Below are 22,423 nucleotides of genomic sequence, written 5' to 3'. Positions count from 1 at the left end.
TGGTTTCTCCTGCAGATACCATCTGGAGCCGCCTCGTTGGAGGCGTCCTTTGCCTCGGGGTCTTTAGCCGATGGGGCTGCCGGGCAGAGGGCTGCCCTGGAGTGATCAGTAATGTACCCTTCGAAGGGCCAATCGGGTCGCGGGTGAGGGAAGACCACAAAGCAGGAGCGAGGGGGTGCGTGCGGGCAGGGGGGGCGGGGAGTTTTTGAAGTTATTTTGGACAGAATGGAGGCTCAGAAGGAGGCTCCACTCACCTTGGGTACCACGAAGAAAAAAAACTGGAGTGAGCTTTTGGTGCAAAAGTCATGGTTTTGTTTGATAATGAATAGCACAATTGAATACATCTTACTATCCATCTGGAGATGGCATTTTTCAAAAAATGTGGTCTCCTTCTCTGCCTCTTGCTATGGAGACAAACAGTTGATCTGTTTTTCTAAGCGGTCCGGTCTTGTTTACGTAGTGAAGAACCGCTCTCCTCACATCTAGAGTGTGGAGTTTTACCTCAGCTGAGCTAGTTGGTTTCTGAAAGAAAGCCGTAAGGTCAATGGCTTGGTTCACGTGGAATTTAGAAATTTAGGGTAGAACCTAGGATGTGTACGTAAAACCAATTTATCTTTGTGAATGATAAAGAAAGGATCTTGCACTGACCGTGCTTAAAATTCACTAACTCTTCTTATGGAGGTGTTAGCCACTAAGGTGGCAGGTATGTCAGGTGTTTAAAGCTTGATTTATGCATAGGCTCGAATGGGGGCCCCATGAGCTTTGCCAACACTACATGAGATTCCCAACCTGGTGGTGGGTTTGAAATAGGAGGGTGGAGTCTCTTTACTACTTCCATGAATGCTTTAATGACTGGAATCTTCCACCACAATACCTTGTGGTATATGCCGATAAATATGCCGATAAAGCCGCCATACATTCTATGGGGTTTATTTATTTGTTTGGACTGGCACCAAATTACGAATCTTTTCCACTTGTCGAAATAACAGTATCTAGTGTTAGGTTTCCTTGAGGATATCCATAGACCGCTGTGGTAGATTGAGGTGCCAAGTTCATTGAGTGCGGCTGAGGGTGTACCGTTGTTCCTTTGTGTTGGGTTAACAGGTTGGTTAGGTACAGGAGTTTGATGGGATTGCACATCACCAGTTGTATCACCCACATAGGAGCAACTAGGACTAGCGTCATCGGTTCTCTGTGCATCTTTTTCATCATCCTGCTCATTAACGGTGTCGGGCGGGGTGGGGAGATGGTAGTGGGTGGCGGGATGCGTAAGCAAATTTCCCTGACCAGTTCATCCAGAGGGCATTCCCCTTGGAGTCTTGCAGGTGGAACTTAGACGCGAAGCCTGGGCATTGCTCGTTTTCTTTTGTAGAGAACAAGTCTATTGTGGGATAACCCCATTGAGAGACTATGTGGTCTATGACACTTGAGTGTAGTTGCCAATCGTGTTCCTCTGGTAGGGGGATCGGTGCTCAGAGAGTCAGCTAGAGTGTCGAGTACCCCTGAAACGTGTTGGGAGGATAAGGATATCCCCCGTTTGAGTGCCCACCTCCATATTTTTGTGCCAACTTGGATAGATTTGGAGTTTGTGTGCCCCCGTTTGTTGATATAGAACATGGCAGTTGTGCTGTCTGTTAGAATTAGAACGAACTAGTTCATCAGTTGCATCTCAAACACCTGAAGTGCTTCGAGTACTGCTAATAGTTCCAGAAGGTTGATATGGTTCTGTGCAGTGACTGGTGCCCACAGACCATGTGCTGAAGGTAATGAGCCCCCCCACCCGGAAAGTGACTCGTCTGTCAAGACAACCGCTTGCGCCTCCGGATCGTGGAAGGGTTTTCCCTTTAACAGGTTTTCTTTCAACCAGCAACGTAGGTTTTGTACCAGTGTTGGTGAAACAACCACTAGATCGTCCCACTGACCACTTGCTTGAGACCATTGTTTTGCCAACCACTCCTGCATTTGTTGCATGCGCAGACAAGCATGTGGGACTAGATAAATGCATAATGCCATCATGCCTAGTAATCGCATTGCTTTACGTACGCTTAGCTGGAGACAGGCTTGATACTGGTGTATTTGCCGAAGCATGTTTTGCACTCTATCCATGGATGGAAAGGCTAGGCCGGTAATCAAGAAACCTTGTGTGTAAAGGTTTATTTGAATACATGGCACTGTGAATCTGTGTACCTCCCCTATAGCTCACATGGACTCCTCTTGAGATAAGCCTGGCTGCTCAATCATGCTACCAACCTGTGTATTATACCAAAGATTGGGTTCCTATTGCAAGGAGGGTTGTTGAGGTGCACCCAAAGGGTACTGCCTACAATCGTGTCTAACACGGACATTGATCACTGGATGACGACCAACCATCTAATCCTCAACCCAGGGAAAACTGAAATCCTAGTCTGCTGAAAACTTCACTCATCCCCCAACCAATCCCATGGCCCAAATCACTAGGACAAGCTCCTGCACCCTCCAACGTTGTTAAAAAAAAAACCTCAGATGCGATTTTGACTCTTTTATCCCTCACCAAACACACCACCAAGTGTATTCATACCCCTCAGGCGGATTCTCCCCGACCTCACTTATCCACATTGATTCTCAGCCATCAACTCCATCATCGTTTCCCGCCTAGACTACGCAAAATGCCTCTACCTAGGAGCCCCAGCATCTCAACCAATTTAACTCCAAATAATCCATAATGCTGCAGCACGCGTGCTCATTAACCTGCCCGCCAGGGAACACATCAGCCCTACCCCGAGAGTCCACCACTGGCTCCCCATTGCCCGACGCATCAACTTCAAAACCATGTGTATCACTCACCGAGCAGTACACAACACCAGCCCTGAATTCCTCAGACAAAATTGTCCCCTACCGACCTTCAAGGCACCTCAGATCTCGCACTGCATTTCGCCTAGTGATCCCCACCCCACAGCTCCATTAGACTTGCCAGTTCCTCCCTCTCCGTCAAAGCGCCAATCTGGAATTCCTATCCATTGCACATTCACAACACTGAAAACCATCTGAAATTCAGGAAGGCCCTTAAAACCAGGCTCTTCCCAATACTCTTAATCAACTCCTCTCCCGGTGAATACACCACTATTAAATCCCTGCGCATCAATCACAACTCATGGGCCGGCAGCTCTCGCAGTGGCTTCTCCTGACAGACTGGTACTCCAGGTAAGTCAGCAGTCTTCGTTGAACACTCCCAAAGGACAAGCAATACAGGCAAGCCAGCAGCGGTCGCTGTGGCACACTCGCTAAATTCCCACCGTGCCCTGCGCGCCGGCTCACAAGAGAGACGACTAACAATGAAATAGGTAACCCAGGGTAGCGCACGCCCATCATCAAGCAACTCACTGCCACTCTCAACCTGCATCGCTCACTCAGGGAACCTCTAAACACTAGCAATCTCACACTACTAAGGTATACCCAAATCTAGGTTCAGCAAACCATCAATTCCTGCCACACTACGTAAACCTACTGTATTATAGGCTGAAACCTACAGCACTATGAAGCCTAGGCGACCCCGCCCACCACGCAGGATACTTGAATCTAGATGTAGCCTCATCCCCTATTGATTATATGAGACCTACTGTATTTGTAGACCGAAGCTTGTTGCACACGATACAGGATTCCCAAATACAGGTGTAGCCTCCATCTTTGCTTACCGTATGATTAAATCTACTGCATTGTGATGCCTGGAACCCTCTCCCACTGTACAGGATTCTCGGTTGTAGGCGTGGCCTCTGTTTTTGTTTACCATATGCCTAAACCTACTGCACTGTGAAACATTGGCCTTCTCCCACTATACAGGATTCTCAAATCTAGGCGCAGTTTCCGTCTGTTTAATACACGTGGATACCGGCTACAGTGTGAAAACTAGGCCCTTTGGTATAGGACTCAATTCTAGACCTGGACATCTATTGCCCGAGCCGAGTAATCTCGGAGCCTACGGTACGTATATCTTCACACCACCAGAGTGGACACAGGCTGCAGGCACGGCCAAGCATCCATGCACAACAGAATACGACTACGGCCAAGCACATCCGGTCTGGTGCACACAGTCCAGACTGAAACACCTGACGTACTTCAACACCTAGCATACAGCGACCACCAAACGAAAGGAATCGGTTATAGCTGGCCTCACAGACTCTTTAATAGCAATCTATCTCCAACCTTCAAAACAGCACCCACCCATGTGTCCAACCTCTCTTGGGCTGCTTAGTCGAGCCTTGCCAGTCACCCAAGTCGTAGAACGGCAACATGCACACATGCATCTCTTAAACTGCCTAGAATTTCCAACCACACTGACTACAGTCACCAAGGGCGTTAAACCGAGTAAGAAGTGCACTGATGTGTACTTGACAGCGTAAAGGAGAGGCGGCTGTACTAGGATGGTTTCTAGAGCGGCAAAACATTGAAATGCAAAAAACATTTTATCCAACATTTCAGGATGACAAACTGGATATTGCGACAGCCAACATGCAATCATTCACCATCCTGGCTTCCATCTTACAGCATCCTATGCACAGCCCTGCCCGTTCCTGCACCTGGGAGCCAACAACTGTGTTACTTGCGATCAGCTCCATCTTCTTGAAAGCTTCCAATGCAGCTGCTTTACTGATGGACTCTTTGCATGCTCGGATGTGCCGCTACAGAAGGCTCTGCATGTCTGTGCAGTACTGGTTCGAAAGGCTTCCTCATACTGATCCGTCCAGAGATGGATTCGGTTCTCCCAGTCTTCCTTGGTATTCTCATCAAGAGGGAGTGTTTGGCCGTGTGATGGCCTTGCCTTGGCCCCGACTGTGTGGGCATGCATGTTGGCCGGTAGCGGCTTGCGCTGGCCCTTGTACGCATCCTTGATGGCCAAGAACATCCAGCGGGATATGGAGGCCTGACAGCCTGGTCTTGAGCCTCCAAAAGTGACAAACAGGGCATCTGATTTGCGGAAGCCCGTGGTCCGATCCAAGTAAAATTTCAGGGCACGCCTAACATCCAAGCAGTGCAGCACCCTCTGTGCTTCATTCTTGGGATCGGGAAAGAACGTAGGAAGGACTATTTCCGTGTTGAAGTGCAAAGCAGACGGCACCTTGGGCAGAAATGTTGGGTGCATCCGCAGGACTACTTTGTCCCTGTGAAAGGTAGTATATGGTTCCGAGGCGACCAACGCCTGTATTTCGCTGACTCTATGAGCTGAGGTGAGGCCACCTAGCAAGGCCGTCTTGTTGGTGACCAGCCTGATGTCCGCGGACGCCATTGGCTCGACCGGTTTGTGCACCAGGACGGCCAATACTATGTTGAGGTCCCACACTAGGTGCGGCCTCTTGACAGCGGGTAGAGCCTTGCGAGCCCCGTCAAATTTTTCTTGACGATAGGACTGGAGGAGGAGAAGATCCCCCTCCTCAGAGTTCCTCTAAGCCCCTATGGCTGCGAGGTATGTATGGCAGGTGTCCACCTGCACAACAGAGTGGGCGAGGTGTGCCAAGAAGGAGAGCACTTCGTCCAGAGAACAAGCTAGGGGGTCAATTTCCTTGTAGTCTGCCTAGTGGCAGAATCTGGTCCACATTACTTTTATACTGGGCCCTGGTAGCTTTGCTCCTTGCGCCCTGTATGATTTCCAGATTAGCCTGTGAGAGGCTGAGGTGCCGCAGCGTTACCTGCTCAGGTACCACGCTGTGACGGCTAGTTTCTGTGGTGCAGGGTGGAGGACCCTGCCCCCCTGTTGCGCTTGAGGTTGTGCTGGGCCCGTCGGGAGGTGAATCGGAGGCACCGCCGAGAGGCTGAGCAGCTCCAAAAACTATGGCCTGGCCGTGCACAATGGAGCAATTATAATGTTGAGTTGGTGAGACTCCTTCATCCTGCAAATCACTCTGTGAATTAGCGGATTGGGCAGGAAGGCGTAAGCCTTCATGCCATTCCACTGAAGCAGAAATGCATCGCCCAGGGAGCCGGGGCTCTGTCCCTGCCAGGAGGCGAACTGAGGGCACTTCTTGTTGTGTCAGGTGGCACAGAGATCCACCTGGGGATGACCCCACCTGTTGAAGATCTGAATGACAAGGTTGTTTAGCTGCCACTCTTAATTGTCCGCTCCCAACCTGCTGAGCCGGTCCGCCTCTAGGTTGGCTTCCCGCGGGAGGTGGACTGCCATGAGGTAGAGGTTTTCCAGGGCCCACTCCAACATGCTGATCGCCAGTCTGCACAGAGGTGCCTCCCAACTTGTTGATGTAGTACATGCTGGTCGAGTTGTCCGTCTGGATGAAAACAACCTTGCCCTGAGAAGTGGTAGGAATGCTCTGAGCGTTAGCCAGGTGGCGTTCAGCTCTAACTAATTGATGTGGTATTCCTGCTCCTGTCGAGTCCAGGTGCCGTGGACCGAGCGATCAGGGTGGCTCCCCAGCCCTCGAGCAAGGAGTCTGATGGTGGCCTTTGGGGTGAGCGGCCGAAAGGGCTTGCCCGTCTGTAGGTTGCAGTCCCTGGACCACCATGTGGTAGAGGTGGCAAGTTCCTTGTAGATTTTGAAAAGTTCAGCCTTGTTAGTGGATGTGGAAATGAGGTCTCAGGCCTGGAGGATCTTTAGCAACCAAGCGGTAACATTCCCCAATAGCCAAAATAATCCATCTGGATAGTGTCCGTTTTGTTACTGCCAAACCTAATTTGTGACTAGTATAGGCAATGAATAACTGGTCTTCACGACTAATCTTTGACATTCTTGATATGTAGAAACTGATAGCCCTTCTAAGTTCCTGTGTATGTAGTCTCTCCTCTTCCTTTCCAGTATGAGGAGGCGGGTATAAAGTTGGTAAAATTACTTTTTGTGACAAATGGAGACTATTTTTGCAGAAAATGTGTCCTTAAAGAAAATAGTGTATGGAGGTAAAGGAAAGTGCCTGCAACTCGTTCACCCTGTAGACTGATGTTATTGCTACTAGCAAAATAGACTTTAAAGTTCATAGTCTTAATGGACATGAATGCATTGGTTCAAAAGGATGCATGTTAGAAACTTTACTACTAGATTTAAATGCCATACAGGGACTGGAATAGGTGGATACACATTAGTGAGACCTTTTAGAAATTGATTATAGGAGTTTTAACGTATGAGGTCTCTTGCGAAGAGCGCTTGAAAATTGAAAACGCTGCCAGATAAACTTATTGTTCCAATCTGGAGCCCCAGATTCGCTAAATGTAGCAAACAAGATAACACCATAGTTGTATTGCATAGAAAAAGGAGCCACTTTCTAATCCCTGCACCAGCTGCTAAATTTGTTCCAACTGCAGCAATACAATGATTTTGTTGCTCGCCCTCTGGCCGAAAGCAAGTTTTCCATTACATCATCCGGGAGGTCCCAATCCTTATATCTCAACCTCTCAGAAACCATGTGTGAAGGTTGAGTGTCTTGACCTCTGGATGGAGAACCAGACCCTCTTGCCAGAGAAGGGCCTTTCTTTGAAGAAGATGTATGGAGGGCAGATGGACATGTCCGCAAGGTCCGGGTACCAAGTCATCTTGACACAATCCGGAGCAATTAGAATCAAGGATTTCCCAAACTTTCTCAACCTCCTGAGGAATGACGGGGACGGAGACGGAGAAAAACGCATAAAGGGGTGGAAACTCCCAGTCCACTACAAACGCGTCCCCTAGGGAAATTCCCTGGAGCAGAACAGTTTGCACTTCCGGTCGAGACAGGTCGCAAACAGATCCACTTGAGGGGTTCCCCAAACTAACAGTAAGGGTCAGAGCCACTGCTTGACGCTTTGTACTTGCTAGTCAGCTTTTTGTTCACTGCTGGAATGAATTCCGGCGTCTCCAATTGCCATCAACTCTCCTTTGTAAAGCTACATGGAGAGGAAGAAGGGTTGTTGGGGAGAATTCTCAGAAATGTGCCATTTCCCTTCTACCTTAGAGACTCCCCAGCTCTTTTGCTTGACTTCAGGACTTTTAATTTTTATCCTGGAGAGAGCGACCTTTTTCCCCCTCTCTCATGCATTTTTCATCAATTTAAACCACATTTCTTTTGGTTTTGGAGTCTGAAACTCCATAGGCATCATCTTTTACAATTGTGTCACAAACCACCTTCAGTGCAGTGGCACAGGAAAGTCTTTTAGGTTTCCCAAGTTTTAAATACCTTCTCTGGGATAAACTACTGTTTCCCAGCGCAGTAGAGTGAAATTGACTTACTTAGCATTGTACTTGCTAGACACAGCAAACCCCATTTTACAATAGAGTGCTGGAGGGTTTACTTAGTATCCCCTGTGCCTAAATGCTCATGTAACACATTTTATGTTACCCTTTCCTCACAGAATGGCTGGTGGCAGTGGTTTTGTTCCAAACTACCAGGGATTGCATTTACTGCGGCTGTTCACAGCTCTGGTAACGCTAACCACGGGAGCCGTCTTTTTCAAAATGGCGCTGAGCCATCTTTGACAAAATGGTCCCCTGTCTGTTTTTCACCATGTCTTTGTGGATAGGTCCTTCTAGAGATTTTCTCTGCAAGCGAAACCAGGTTTGTTCTCTTCGTTCATTTCGCCTTTCTCAGGCTTCAGGAGTGAAACCCGCCTCTGGCTCCAGGGTGTCTGCGGTAGACAGGAAGTGAGGGAGGTGCCTGAAACTCCCTGTGCTTAGCCTCCTAGGAGACCCAAATGCACTCTATGGTGATTGGCTGGTTGACAGTCCGGCAAGGACAGCCATCCTTCTGGGTGAGTGACAGCTAGGCTAGAATTAATAGGAGAGAACTGAACAAAAGGCGAGTCTCTTGGCTTGGAACGCAGAGTCTACCACTGGACCAAGGAACTGAACAACAACTTGAAGAGGACGGCTGCTGCAACTCCTGGACCGTTGGTTTGCCCGGTGAAGCCCTGCTGCAGGTCTGAATCGCCAAGTTTGCATCGACAGAGAAGTCCCTGCAAGGACGACTTCTCCCTTTGAGTTGGTGGGACCAATCAACTCCCCAAGTAAGCCACCTGGACACTTATCTCGGAGCTGGTTGAATTTCCTCAGAGTTGCTGCAAGAATCCATATAGCTAGGGAGAGGGACACCAGATTGTGAGCGTTGCTTGTAAGCTGGCCTAAAGCTTTTGGCAGATCCTCCGGACTCCCACGAAGCAGGACTGACCAAGCCCCGCCCCCCCCCACCTCACCTCAGTCGAGTGCAGCACCTCAGATGTGAGGCAAGTCCACCTTGACAGCCAGGAACCGCGCTTATTGCTTTTTGCTGTACCGCAAAAAGCTGAAACGTGAAACAGCCACTGAAAGTAAACTTTGCCGGTTGCCAGCTTTGACGGTGCCAGTACAGTGAAGGAGTCCCCCGAAGTCCTCCCTCTTGTCCCCACGACTGAGGCCCAGGAACAGTGAGATCTGCAGAGCTGCACAGAAACAGAAGACTTCAGCTGCATCTTTTCTTCTTTACCAAGGTACAATTAACCCAGTTTAAGAGAACTTACCTCTTACTGTGGGAGTGCTTGTAACATCTGCAACTCACAAGTCTAATCAGCTTCGGACCCTACATTTGGTTCTTCTTTTTATCAAAGACTCCTAAGAACTTGTGCAAAGACGTTTCCATTTACTTACCTGAAGTGCTGCATCCTATACAAAGACTTTGGCCTAATGAATTGAATGACTCTTCTAACTGCTATATGAAAGTATTTGCCCTGCTTACGAATATTTGTAACTTCTTGTATTCTAATAACTTTTGCCTTTTACTTACTTTTTAAGGAGTATTCGGAATGCCAACAGTAAGATATTAATGTCCCCAGCACCCTTGTTACTGAAGTCACCTTGGGCTGTAGGCCATCCCAAAAGGGTCTTGTCTGATTCAGAAACTCAAAGTGTACAGTAATGAAGTAGGTTTGTGTGTTACTATTCTATTGCTCCCTTCTTGAAGAAGGCTTTATAACTGACTGATATTATTAATTGTTTATGCAAGAAACCTTGAGTGTAAGAGTTAATTTGAATACCTGTAACTGTGAATCTTTGTGTAACTTCACTACAGCTCACATTTCCCCTCTTGAGATAAGCCTGGCTGCTCAACACACTACCAAAACTGTGTAGTACAAGCTTATACCAACGGTTGGGTTGCCTATACCTGTAGTCCTAGTTGTCTGTAGTGTTTCCAGATGGTACTGCATTCAAACGTTGCCTAACACAAACCACTATAACACAACATCCAAAATGATTTTATTAATAAATGGTTAAAATACACTCAAATTCAATGTTTCCTACATTCAATATATATTTAATAATGAATTCCTTGTCTAAATCAAGATCAGGAACAGCATAGGACATTGTGAAAAAACATCCTTACCAGAGTAATGGCAGCATCATCTTCTGGGCCAGCATACCTGAAAATGATTCGGTGCCGATCCATGTCGGCAAAATACTCTTTTGCTTCTTTAGCAGTACTCGTACCTAAACCTGAAAATATTAGAAAAGATATAGTAAGTTACTTTTCACTGCACTAGATTTCTGGCACATTCACGTGGGTTGGTATCTGGCCATTTTGAATTAGGTTACTTATTCTGTGACCCCAAAACCAGAGGGTAGTTCCAAACAATTACCAACCTTTCTATGAAGAATTTGCAGTTACTCTGGAACCCTCCACCAATATGTTTCTTCCATGCACTTTGTAATAAGAATACACCTCTACTTTTTATATCACTAATGACATGCATTTGTTAGCTATCCTGGTGAAATAGGCTGCTGATGTAAGGCGCTTCCCCATGGCATACAACTTCTTGCAATCCTTGTCTGGCAGTGCATCAGCCGTAGACAAGGGTACCCAAAGAGGGTGCAATATGCCGGTTGATGGAGTTCAACAGAGGTATCACCGGACTTGAGGGTGGTTTTTCTTTCAAAATATCCTCTACGAAGTCGGTGTCTTATACGGACTCTTGGGTGGCAATCTGAAAGTGTTCAGCCGCTTTCTTAAGGATAGCATTGAATGCTATATGGTCATCGATGGGAGAGGCTTGTTTTATAGGCGGTGAGGAGGGAGGCTCTATGCACAATGTGTCTGGATCAGGGGGTCATTGGTGGCTCATCACCCCAATCTGGGGAGTGGCCTATAGTCTTGTGAAAGGGATCCTCCGACTCATCATAAGGGTCCTGATGGATATCCTCTGGCTCAGTTAGTCAAACACATCATCATGAGGAGTGTGACTGGAAATTCTTTGAAGTTTGGACATAGTAGGGAAGGAGTCTACCTCTCTTGGCATTTTAGGGTGCGATACATTTTTCAGAAAAGTCCATAACTTTGAGAGTTTGTTCATATACCCCTCCAACCTATCACTGGTCCATACAGACCAGAGGAGTCCAGAGGGGGAAAGGATCCTTCTTCGAGATTTGTCTGACAGTCTTAGACAGGGGTTGGGAGCCCTCAGAATATTCTTACCAACCCTTGACGCCTCAACGCGTCTTTCGGTGTGTCCTTCGGCCTATTAGCCGCTGAGATGTTCGCGACCCTCTGGGACCACTGCACACAACTAGGACTACAGGTGCAAGCAAAACTAACCTTTGGTATAAGTCTGTACCACACAGTTTTTGGTAGTGAGCTAAGCAGCCAGGCTTATCTCAAGAGGGAATGTGAGCTTGTAAGGGTGTTACACAAAGGTCTACAATGACAAGTATTCAGATAGACACTTAAAATCAAGGTTTCTTGGTAAAACAGTTATTCATTTATTACACAATCATTTATAAAGCATTCACTAAATGAGGCAACCAATATAACACAAAAGTTATACTACAATACTGAATATTAAGCAGTTGAGCTCCCTTGAAGTAGGAGCCAAATAGCATTGAAGTAGGAGCAAAAAGGCATAAGTTAATAAAACGAATATTACAGTTACTCTAAAACAGTGCAAATAGTTTGAGTTCACCAGAAGAATTGATTCAATGCAATAGGTAGGCCAAAGTCAATGGACTAATGTCTTGTATAGGTAAAAACGGTTCTGGTATTTAAAACGGAAAAGTCTTTGCCACGGTTCTTAGAAGTAGTTCACGGAAGGAAGGTTTGTATGTCGGGTCACAGGCTGACTAGGCCTGTAAGTTGCCAAAGCTGTACGCACTTCCGCAGTGAGATGCAAGGTCTCTCAGTCGGGGTTTCACAGTAACTTATATTGAAGAAAAAGATGCAGCTGAAGACTTCTGTTACTGACAGTTCCTGCAGATCTCGCTGTTCCTGAGCCTCAGTCGTGGGGACAAGAGTGAGGACGTCGGGTGACTCCTGCACTGCACAGGGACTAGTCACAAAGCTGGCAAATTGGCAAATCTTCTATTTCGGTTGCTGTTCTTCAAGCACACAAGCTGGTGTCCTTCTCCCTGGTTAATCCTAACAAGCTCAGAGAATGGTATCCAGGTGGTTTACGAGTTGATTGGTCCCACCAACTTAAAGGAAGAAGTCGTCCTTCAAGGGGCTTCTCTGTCGAATGGCGATTCGGACCTTCAACAGGGCTCCAGCGGGCAAACCAACGGTCCAGTAGTTGCAGCAGCCGTCTTCTTCCAGCTCATCTTTGGTTCTTTCGCTCGTGGTCGACTCTGTTTAAAAGGCGAGTCTATTGGCTTGGAAGGCAGTTTTTTCCCATTCTTTCCAGCCTAGATGCCACTCACCCAGCAGGGTGGCTGTCCTTGCCGGACAGTCAGCCAGCCAATCATGCCAGAGTGCATTTGGGTCTCCTAGGAGACCAAGTACAGGAAATTTCGGGCACCTCCCTCACTTCCTGCCCACCTCAGACACTCGGGCGCCAGAGGCGTTCTTCAGTCCTAAATCCTGCCAAAGGCGTAGGAACAAGGGGACCAAATCTGCTTTGGCACGCAGAGACAAACTCTAGAAGGACCTTTCCAAAAAGAAAGGTGAAAAAAGAAGACCGGACCTGTTTAAACAAAGGGGGCTTTGGCGCCATCTTGAAAAACATGGCTCACACGTTTTTTACCTACCGGTGTTTGCGGTTGGGACAAATCATGGTAGTTTGTGGTAAAACCAGTGGCACCAGCCATTTCGATAGGAAAAGGTAGCATTTGACTGCTACATGAGTTTCTAGACCGAGGGGATACTAGGTAATCCCTCCAGCACCATTGTAAGATCGTGTGTGCTGGGTCTAGGTATTTAAAAAGACTAGTAAAGTCAATTTAACCTTGCATTCGCAGGGAAACAGTAGTTTATGCCAGAGAAGGTATGTAAACCTAAAAAGATTTCCTTTGTCACTACACTGAGGGTGCTGTGTAACACACATGAAAAGATGATGCCTATGGAGTTGTCTACAACCCCATAATCAAAGAACACAAGCGCAAAACACACATCAAAATACATGAGAAAGTAGGAAAAAAGGCTCACACTCTTCAGGTAAAAAGTCCTCAAAATCCAGCAAAGTTGCTAGCGGTCTCTAAGGTGAAGCGAATTAGCACATTTATGAGCATTCTCCCTAACAGCCCCCCACCCAAAATAGAGGGGGGGAGGCATCTCATGTAGCCCTCCGTGGGGGTAGAGTGCTATCTGGCCCTAGGAAGGGGCAAATGGGTTTTTATTGGGGGGTGAGGGTCAGTAGACCGCCAAGGATTGCTTGAAAGGGGGGCTGTGATAGGAGCATAATAGTTATGATTTGTTTTTGCTGGGCTGACCATAGGTAACAGATGTTTTTTGTTTTGTTTACAGCTTTTTCTATCAGAGGCGCTGCAACGTTATGCAAGTACTTTTTAAAATATATTATTCTACGGTTAGGGCCCATTGTCAGTGGGGTGAGTGGGACTGTGGCTGGATTGTGGGTGGGAGTGGGCACTCTGGGGAGGCATTTTGGTGGGCTGGGACACAATTGCAGAGACAGGCCACAAAACGCCCCATGCCAGCAGAACATTGGTGTTTCCCTGGGAGCGGCTGTTTTGCATGTGGGTTGACAGTCCGGAAGCTCAGTCTGTACCTCTGGCTGTGCTGTGTTACAGATTTCACAAGAACCACGTTGAGGTCCCAGACCGGATGAGGCTTGTGCACCGGAGGAAAGAGCCTGGACAACCCCTTGAGGTGAGCCGTAACCACTGGGTTGGCTGCTGAAAATATATTCTCTGGGGAATTCTTGTAGGTCCCAATGGCCGGCAGACAAGTGTGGCAGCTATCGACCTGAATGACGGCATGAGATAGATGTGCAGAAAAAGCCATCATGTCGTCCAGGGAACAGGTAAGGGGGTCAAGCCCCTTGTCGCGAGCAGTGGCAAAATCTTGCCCACTTGCTCTTTGACCGGGCCAGCATAGACAGCTTCCTGGCCTCCTAAATGATGTCTCAGTTGCCCTCAGAGAACTGAGCATGGTGGAGTTTCAGCTGGTCAGCAAACGGCCCGCTAGGGCCAGCCTAGCCGGATCCAAGTGATCCCACACCGCCATGCTGCATCACGAAGCTACTCCTCTGGATCAGAAAGCGCACCAGTCCCTGGGAACACAGCTGCAGTAGATACGAGAACCAAGCTCGCCAGGGGCGATCAGAATGAGGCTGCAGTCCACCTACACCTGGACCTTGCGGGGGGTCCGCTGGAGCAACGGTGGAGGAGGAAACTCAGGGCACCCGCGGCTGTACCAGCAGAGGTTGAACGCGTCTCCTAGAGACCTCTGACCCCGGCCTGCCCAAGAGGCAAACCAGGGCACTTGGAATTCAGAGGAAATGTGTGAATAAGTCCAGATCCGGAAAACCCCATCTCTGGAGCAGGACAACAAGGAGTTGATGTTAAACTCCCCTTCGTAGGTGTTGAACACCAGGAGGCAGAGCTGGTCCGTTTCCGCATTGCTATCCCCCGGGAGATGGACTGAGGAAATCCAAATCCCTTCTCCAAGGGCCCATTCCCAGATCGCCACCGCCTCCATGCACAGGGGGTGGTGGGGCGGGTGCCTCCCTGCTTGTTCAGGTAAAACATTGTTGAGGAATTGTCAGTCCTGCACAGAAACGCTGAAAGTAGCTCTCAAGATAAACCACCTGGCCCGAAAGCGAGGAATCCGTCATCCCCACCACAGTTGGCTTCGGCCGGGTAAAGTGGGCTCCCATTGCTACATTGCCGTCAATCAACCGCCAGCGAAGGCCCGGGAGGAGGAGCAAAGGTATTGGAATCCTGTCCAACAGACCCAGTCTCCTGGTCCCAATTGGCCGCCAGGTGGAGGTGGAAGCGGCTCATCTTGACGCGGGTGTGCTGAATCGTGAGCACACAATAAGCCAACAGTCCCAGAAGATGCTGGAACCACCACACTGGTTGTCGAGTTGCCAAAAAAGTGCCCTATCGCCTTATGGGGGAAATGAGCCTTTCAGTCGTGGGGAACACCTGCTGCACTGCCGTGTCCCAAAGCACTCCAAGAAACACCAGATCCTGGGAGGGACTCAGCTGAGACTTCCGCCGGTTTAAGGAAAAGCCTCTGCAAACAGTTGGCCAGAGTGCGCCACCTCCTTGGGCGAGCTGCCCTGACCCACCAGTCGTCCAGATAAGGGTATAAAAAATGGCCCTCCAGGCCGAGGAGACCAGCCCCGCATTCATCAGCTTTGTGAACACACAAGGATCCGAATAGAGGCACCATGTACTAGAAGTGATAGATGGGTACATGAAGTTATGTATCCTTGAGGTCCAAGGAACAAATCCAGTCCCTTACACACCGAAACTCTGCTATGTGTGCGGGAGTAATCATCTTGAAGCGTTTGAGCGGTAAAGAAAGGTTGAGAAATGTTATGTTATGTTACTTGGCACCTCGGGAAACCGGGTAGTTCAGGTCAGTAGAGAGATTGTGTCAAGGTGCGTGGGTGCACCGGATATGTGTGCAGCTGCTGGTGTAGTTGTTGGATGATAGCTGCTTCCTAGCAATAGGTGTGGTGCTGAAGCTATCAGTTGGATGTGTGCAGTCTGGTGGGTGGACACCCAGACTGGGTTCTGGCTGCGTTAGGCCTGATGAACGCCTATGTCAGCAGGTGGCCGAAATGTGCTCAGCTAGCTGCGTTTTATTAGGGTCATGAGGTGTTCATGGGGTCATGTTCATATGTGGACAGCTAAGCCGAATTATCAGGGGGTATAGCTGTGTTCTGGTTGAATGATGGTGTGTAGTAGAGAGTAAGCGTAGTCGTATGATATGGTGGTTATCTGTAAAGCGCCTGGGACCAGGCACGTGAACAGGATGGTGGAGACATACATAGCAACATATGGATATATAGTGACTGGGTCAGTACAGGTATATATGGGAATACAACTATATAAGGGAATACAGATATATAGGGGATACAGATATATGGCAACTAAACAGGAGGAGGTGCACAGTGATATAACATGTGGGGTGAATTTCAGCAGGTTCCACTCATTATATTCTGCCCCATTCATTCAGTCCACATCTATGTGATCTATTCCACCTATTCTATTCACGCTATTTATTCTACCTATTCCAGTGCGGGATATGTTGCCATTCACAATTCTAGCTAAGTGAGAGGGATGCTACCAATCATACTTCTATCTAGATGGGGCACATGCAAGTGTGGCACATGCTATCATTCACAATACCAACTAAGTGAGGGATATGCTACCAATCATAGTTCACTTATAACACATCAATATCCGTATTATTATTATCATTATGTTATCATTTCTAATTCCATCTAAGTGTTGCACATGTTAACATTTAGAATTCTATCTAAGTGAGGGATTTAGAATTCTATCTAGGGATATGCTATCATTTGCGATTCCACCTAAGAGTGGGACATGCTATCATTCGTAATTCCATCTAGGTGTTGCATATGCTGTCGTTTACAATTCTATCCAAGTGAGGGGTGTGCTACCAATCGTAGGTCAATCTAAGTGTGGCACACGCTACCATTTACAATTCCATCCAAGTGTGGGACATGCTATCCCTCGCAATTCCATCTAGGTTTTGCACATGCCGTAGTTTATAATTCTATGTAGATGAGGCACGTGCTGTCATTCACAATTCCGTCTGCATGTGGAACATGCTATCGTTTAAAATTCTATCTAAGTGCAGGATATGCTATCAATCACAGTTCCACCTAAGTGTTGCACATGCTATCATTTATAGTTCTATCTAAGTGAGGGATATGCTACCAATCATAATTCCATCTATATGAGGCATATGCTGTAATTCATAATTCAATCTATGTGTGGCCTATGCTATCATTCACAATTCCATCCAAGTGAGGCCCATGCTATCATTCACAATTCCATCCAAGTGCGGCCCATGCCATCATTCACAATTCCATGTAGGTGTTGCACGTGCACAATTCTATCCAAGTGAGGGGTGTGCTACCAATCGTAGGTCAATCTAAGTGTTGCACATGCTACCGTTTGTAATTCTATCCAAGTGTGGCACATGCTATCATTTACAATTACAAGTACAAGTGTGGTACATGACATCTTTCACAATTCCGTCTAAGTGTAGTACTTGGTAACAATCTCAGTTTCATCCAAGCGTGGCGCATGGCAACATTTTTACACCTGTCTCAATGTGAGGCTGGCTAGTTTTCACCATGGTCTCTGGGAGTGGCACTAGTTAACAATGGCAAGTATGTTGGTATGTTATGCAGGACAACATTTACAGTCCAGCCTAGAATAGAATTAGGTTGGTGGTCAGATCTCTCTCGGTGTGGATGGTGTAGGTCTTTGGCAGTTTACGTTATGGGAAGGTAAGAGTGGCGGGGGATTTCTGGAGTCAAGTAATTGCTCTACACCCCACCCATGCCAAACTTACAGTTCTGATGGGGTTTGTTTGCTGCTGGCTTCACTGGCTTCCCCTGCGGACACCTGCAGTCACTTTCTGGGGCCGCCTCTGTATGAGCCGCCCTTTGCCTTTGGGCCCTGAGCCGCAGGGGCTGCCGGGCAGAGAGCTGCCCTGGGAAGGTCAGTTATAACCTTTGCGCTACCCAATCAGGCGAGGATGGGAGGCAGGCAAAAGAGGAAACAAGTGTTAAGGGGCTGAGGCTCAATTTTAAACAAAACATTTGCAGAGAAGGGCTACAGAGGAGCTCTGCCCTGTTGGAGGGCATTCACCTTGCTCACTGAGGAAAGAGATGGAAGTGAGGGGGGTCAGGGGCTGCTCTCGGATCGCTAGGCCCAGGTAGTGGAGGAGGAAATAGCCAATGGGAGGTGATGGGCGGGACGTGAGGGAGAGGGACACCAGGAAGGGGGTCACAGGGGAGTCAGGAAGCAGGGACTACAGACATTTTGACAGGTCCAGGCCAACCCTCGGGCCAGCCTGGTTGTTCTCGGGTATGCAAAAACCTTGAAGTAGAAGCTGTAGCCCCTGTCTGACTGAGGAACCAGCTCCACTGCCTGCATCTCCAAAAGAGAAAGGATCTCCCATAAAAGGGCCGGGGACCCTATTTGACGTAGAAGAGGAGAGAATGGTAGAGGAAAAGGAGGAGGAGGAACAGTGAAGTCCGTGGAGACTATAGAAAGGATCCAAGGACTCATGAAATAACGCTTCCAGCTGTCCTGATAGAGCCGGCCGGGCCCCCTACGGGCAATCTGTGTTCCCAGACTGTTACGTCACTGCTTTATGGCATCTGAGGAGGGAGAAGAGGATGGGGAGCGTGAAAACCCATGCAAGTCCTCTGCTGCTTCCTCCTGTGGTCACTGGGCGACCTGTCAGGCCTATGTGCACCTCAGTCGCTAAACCCCTTGAAGTCGGTGAAAGCACAGGGTTTGAAGTTGGTCCTGCCCTGAGACTGAGGGAAGGACTTCTGACCTGGCTTAGTCAGGATGGCCAAGGATGTGGCGGTCTGTGTATAGATCTTCTTTGTCAACTCGTCATCGGTGGACAAATGAAAAAGGTCTGAGCACTCAAAGGGAAGATCCAGGATCCACTCTTGCACATCTGATGAGAATTTAGTAGCATGCATCCACGCCGTCCGTCTCTCTCGACCCCCAGTGACAGCACCTCTGCTGGCTGTGTTGATGCGGGAGACCAAAGGTTCCATGAGGCCCTGCGCAACCGCTCTGGCATCCACCAGGCCAGCCTTCAAGGAAACCTGCCTCTACAAAGGGAGATCAGGCAGAAATCTCCCCAGCTCTTGCCACAACTTCTGGTTTTCCGTGGCTAGTAGGGTGTTGGCATTCGCTTGCTGCAAACGCAGCTCTGTGATGACATGTCAATGTTTGCCAAAAGCCTCAAGGACTTCTCCCTCCTTGGACAGGCAACTGGAGGTGGCTCCCACAGAGGAAGATGACAGACTATGGTTTAGAATACAGTGAGTCTACTGAAGAGTGAGGCTAGGGGTGGGAGGCCAGGAGGGCTGGCTCACCATCCAAAAGCCTGAACCGGTTGTCTAATTTCTTATTCATCTGGGCATTGGCCCTGGGCTTGCCCCCGACCTATCTCGCCCCCTGCATGACATCCTTCTGGAGCGGAATGCCTGAGCGGCTTGTAGTGAGCGTGGCCAAAACCTCTGCTAGCACTCCCAACTCCTGGGGGGCCACCTATGGATGGGGGACCCCCAAGAACTCTGCAAGGCCCTGAAGGTGGTCATGAAAAGCTTTTACAGATACTACGGGTTCGTCGTCCTGGATGTCGTCATCGCCCCCTCATCCGCTTTTTGCCAGTTGGAGGGGAATCCGGGTACTGAGACTGGGGAGCCGGAGTAGTCCCCTCTTTGATCCAGACCCGAACATAGCTGTGGATCCAATGGCTTCTGCGGGGGAGGCGTTGGTGGTACAGGAGGAAGCAGAGCAGAGGGTTTGAAGAACTGGTAGGGCTTGGACCGGAGGAGGAAAATAACGGCAGTGCCGGCGGAGGACCCAGAGGTAGAGGCCTGGGAGACACGGCCTGTGGGATCACTTCCTTGACTATTGGTGGGAAGGATCCAGGGTCCTCCCGAACCCCAAGTGTTTTTGAATTAGACAAGACTTCTTTAAGGCACTATAATAGACTGGGGGGGAGCAGGTGCACTGGGAAGGACCTCTCAAACATAATCACATACACAGACATAGGCAAGCACTGAAGAAGGTAGTTATTGTCTAAATATAAGGCATAATTAACTATTAGTTGGATAGATTTGTAATGTCAGATCCCAGGCATTTTAAAAGCTTAGCTAGTGCTGTAGATGAGTCAAACTCCCCTCCTTCCCAGAAGGAATATGGACTTTGGGATTCAAAATATACCGCAGGTTTAGTGTTCTGTGTTCGTCACCATGGCTAGCATGTACTGGCTCACCAGGTGTCCACTATCCATTAAAGCTCCATGCGCGTTAAAAATAGGACTAGCATGTTTTGTATGGCAAAGTGCATTTAGAAATAAAAATTAGGAGTAAATTGTGGAGGAAACTACAGGACCCAGATAAACGTGAGCAGGATGAGTGGAATAGGGCTAGAATGTTATCCATGTTCAAACATTTTCCAGTCAATGTTTAGTTTCGTCTTGGGCTAGGCCTCAAGATTTGTAAAAGTCTGCAGAGCTGCAGTGTGTTTTTGCATAGTTCGCAAAATGAAGGATGTTTTTGCATAGCTAGCAAAATGTAGAACAGCCTGCTCTGACAAAACCAACGAAGAAAGGCGGCTTTGGAGCAACCTTATTATGAAAAAGGACAGATTGGGATGAAGCCATGATCCAGCTCCAGTGACATCACCATGGCAAGCTAGACCTATATAAACTCCTGCTTGAGGCCAGTCTGGCAGGAAAAGAACGGGGAAAGGGACAGGAGAAGACCGATCAGGCAACAAAGTCCTTTGCTACCATCCTCATTTTGTAAGATTAAACTTGTTATCCTTACAAGATCGCCTTTTTACATTATTTCCGTAGAGGGGTGCATTGATTCTGGTGTGAGCATAATTAGGGACACCCTTACGTGAGCCCCCCCGGAGGAGCAGGAGCTCCCCATCACTGCAGGAGCAGTGTCACCTACAACGGAGCATATTGGTGCACACAGGTAATCAGTGGGCTACACCTCTCCATAGCTGGCCTCAGCTATTAAATTGCATATTTAGTGCGGATCGCGCCGCAAGTGCAGCTGTAAATGCTGCTTTGAGCCAGATGGCCGCTACTCTTGCTGATTACTGAAATTGACCCAGCTGATCTCTCGCGTGCTTTGTTACTCCATTGCACTCCACGAGGCAGGGTTCTGGCAAAGATGGCCGCCCCAACATAATGAGCTTGCATCTGCAGCCGAACGGCCTCTATTTTGCTGCCCGATTTTGGATTGGTTCTTCGGCACCTTAACAGCACCAATCCCAAGCTGGAAGGCGTAAGCCGGCCCACTGCTCAAAGGATCTGCTTTCTTGCAACCTCTCCCCACCCTGTGAGTACCAATTCACAGCCATACTAATAAGCCTGCGTTCCTATTCTCGTTGCTAACCCTCGTTGGCCCCACCATTGCCTTGATTCGAGACTTTAAGCCATGTCAGAGCACCATTGCTGCAACTTACTGCAAAGCAGAAGCACACCTAACCACAGCAACAATCCACGCACAAGGTTTTACCCATCTGCCCGGTCTTGGCCCATCCTACTTGCCTGCAGTCTGTGCATGCACCACTATATTGACACTTGCCCATCATACCAAAGTCCTCATGGTAGCTGCTACCTGTACTAGCCTCCCTCATTTACAAAGTGCCACTGACCGCTTTCTTTTTCTTCCTGCTCTCTGCTGTAATTACCTGCCCACACTGGACCAGCAGCTGCACCCAGTATGCGCTATTACCACTTGTGATCGCCCTGTTCGCACATAGCCTGTTACATATATGTTCAAGATGCCGCACACGAGGCGAACTTCTGTAAACCTATTATGCGCAGAGAAGAGTTGTACCCGACTATTGCTGCATATGGCCGGTCATAAGATCCGTCACAGCTAGATAGAAATGTGAATGATAGCATGCGCCACACTTAGATGAAATTGTGAACTCTAGCCTGCGTCGCATCTAGATAGAAATCTGTATTCCTATGTATATCTATATCCCCATTTATACCTGTATCGACCCTGTCCCTATGTATCCGTGTGTAGCTATGTATGTTCCCACCGTCCTGGTCATGTGCCTGGTCTCAGGAGATTTACAGCTAACCACCATATCACACCACTACGCTTATTTTCTACTATACACCATCACTCAACTAGAACACAGCTATACCCCTGATAATTCAGCCTAGCTGTTCACATACGAATACGACCCCATGAACACCCATCACCCAATAAAACACAGCTAGCCGAGCACATTCTGGCCTAGTTGCTAACCAAGGCGTTCCTCAGGCCTAACGCAACCAGAACCCAGTATGGATGTCCACCCAACAGACTGCACACAGAACCAATATCTCCAGCACCACACCTATCGCTAGAAAGCAGCTATCATCCAACAACTACACCAGCTGCACACATATCCGGTGCAACCACGCACCATACTACACTACCTCTCTTTACTGACCTGAACTGCGGTTCCTGAGGGCGTTCAACCTACCAGCGCTTTGAGGTCATACCAATGATATATAAGGCG

General features: G+C 48.3%; 1 protein-coding gene across 2 annotated transcripts in view; it reads right to left on the bottom strand.

Moving 5' to 3' along the window:
- The window catches only part of TOP2B (DNA topoisomerase II beta), a 934,132-nt gene that overhangs the window by 440,511 nt on the left and 471,198 nt on the right, over nucleotides 1-22,423 (bottom strand). For both annotated transcript variants that reach the window (XM_069648849.1, XM_069648850.1), the window contains exon 16: nucleotides 10,302-10,411. In XM_069648849.1, coding sequence (XP_069504950.1) covers nucleotides 10,302-10,411 — 110 coding nt within the window. The remainder of the gene's footprint in view (nucleotides 1-10,301; nucleotides 10,412-22,423) is intronic.

Source organism: Ambystoma mexicanum, chromosome 2q (assembly GCF_040938575.1).
Source record: "Ambystoma mexicanum isolate Mex_15411 chromosome 2q, UKY_AmexF1_1, whole genome shotgun sequence".
In the NCBI taxonomy this organism is placed as follows: domain Eukaryota; kingdom Metazoa; phylum Chordata; class Amphibia; order Caudata; family Ambystomatidae; genus Ambystoma; species Ambystoma mexicanum.
The sequence above is the reverse complement of the archived record's forward strand: the minus strand, read 5'-3'. Positions and strand labels throughout refer to the sequence as shown.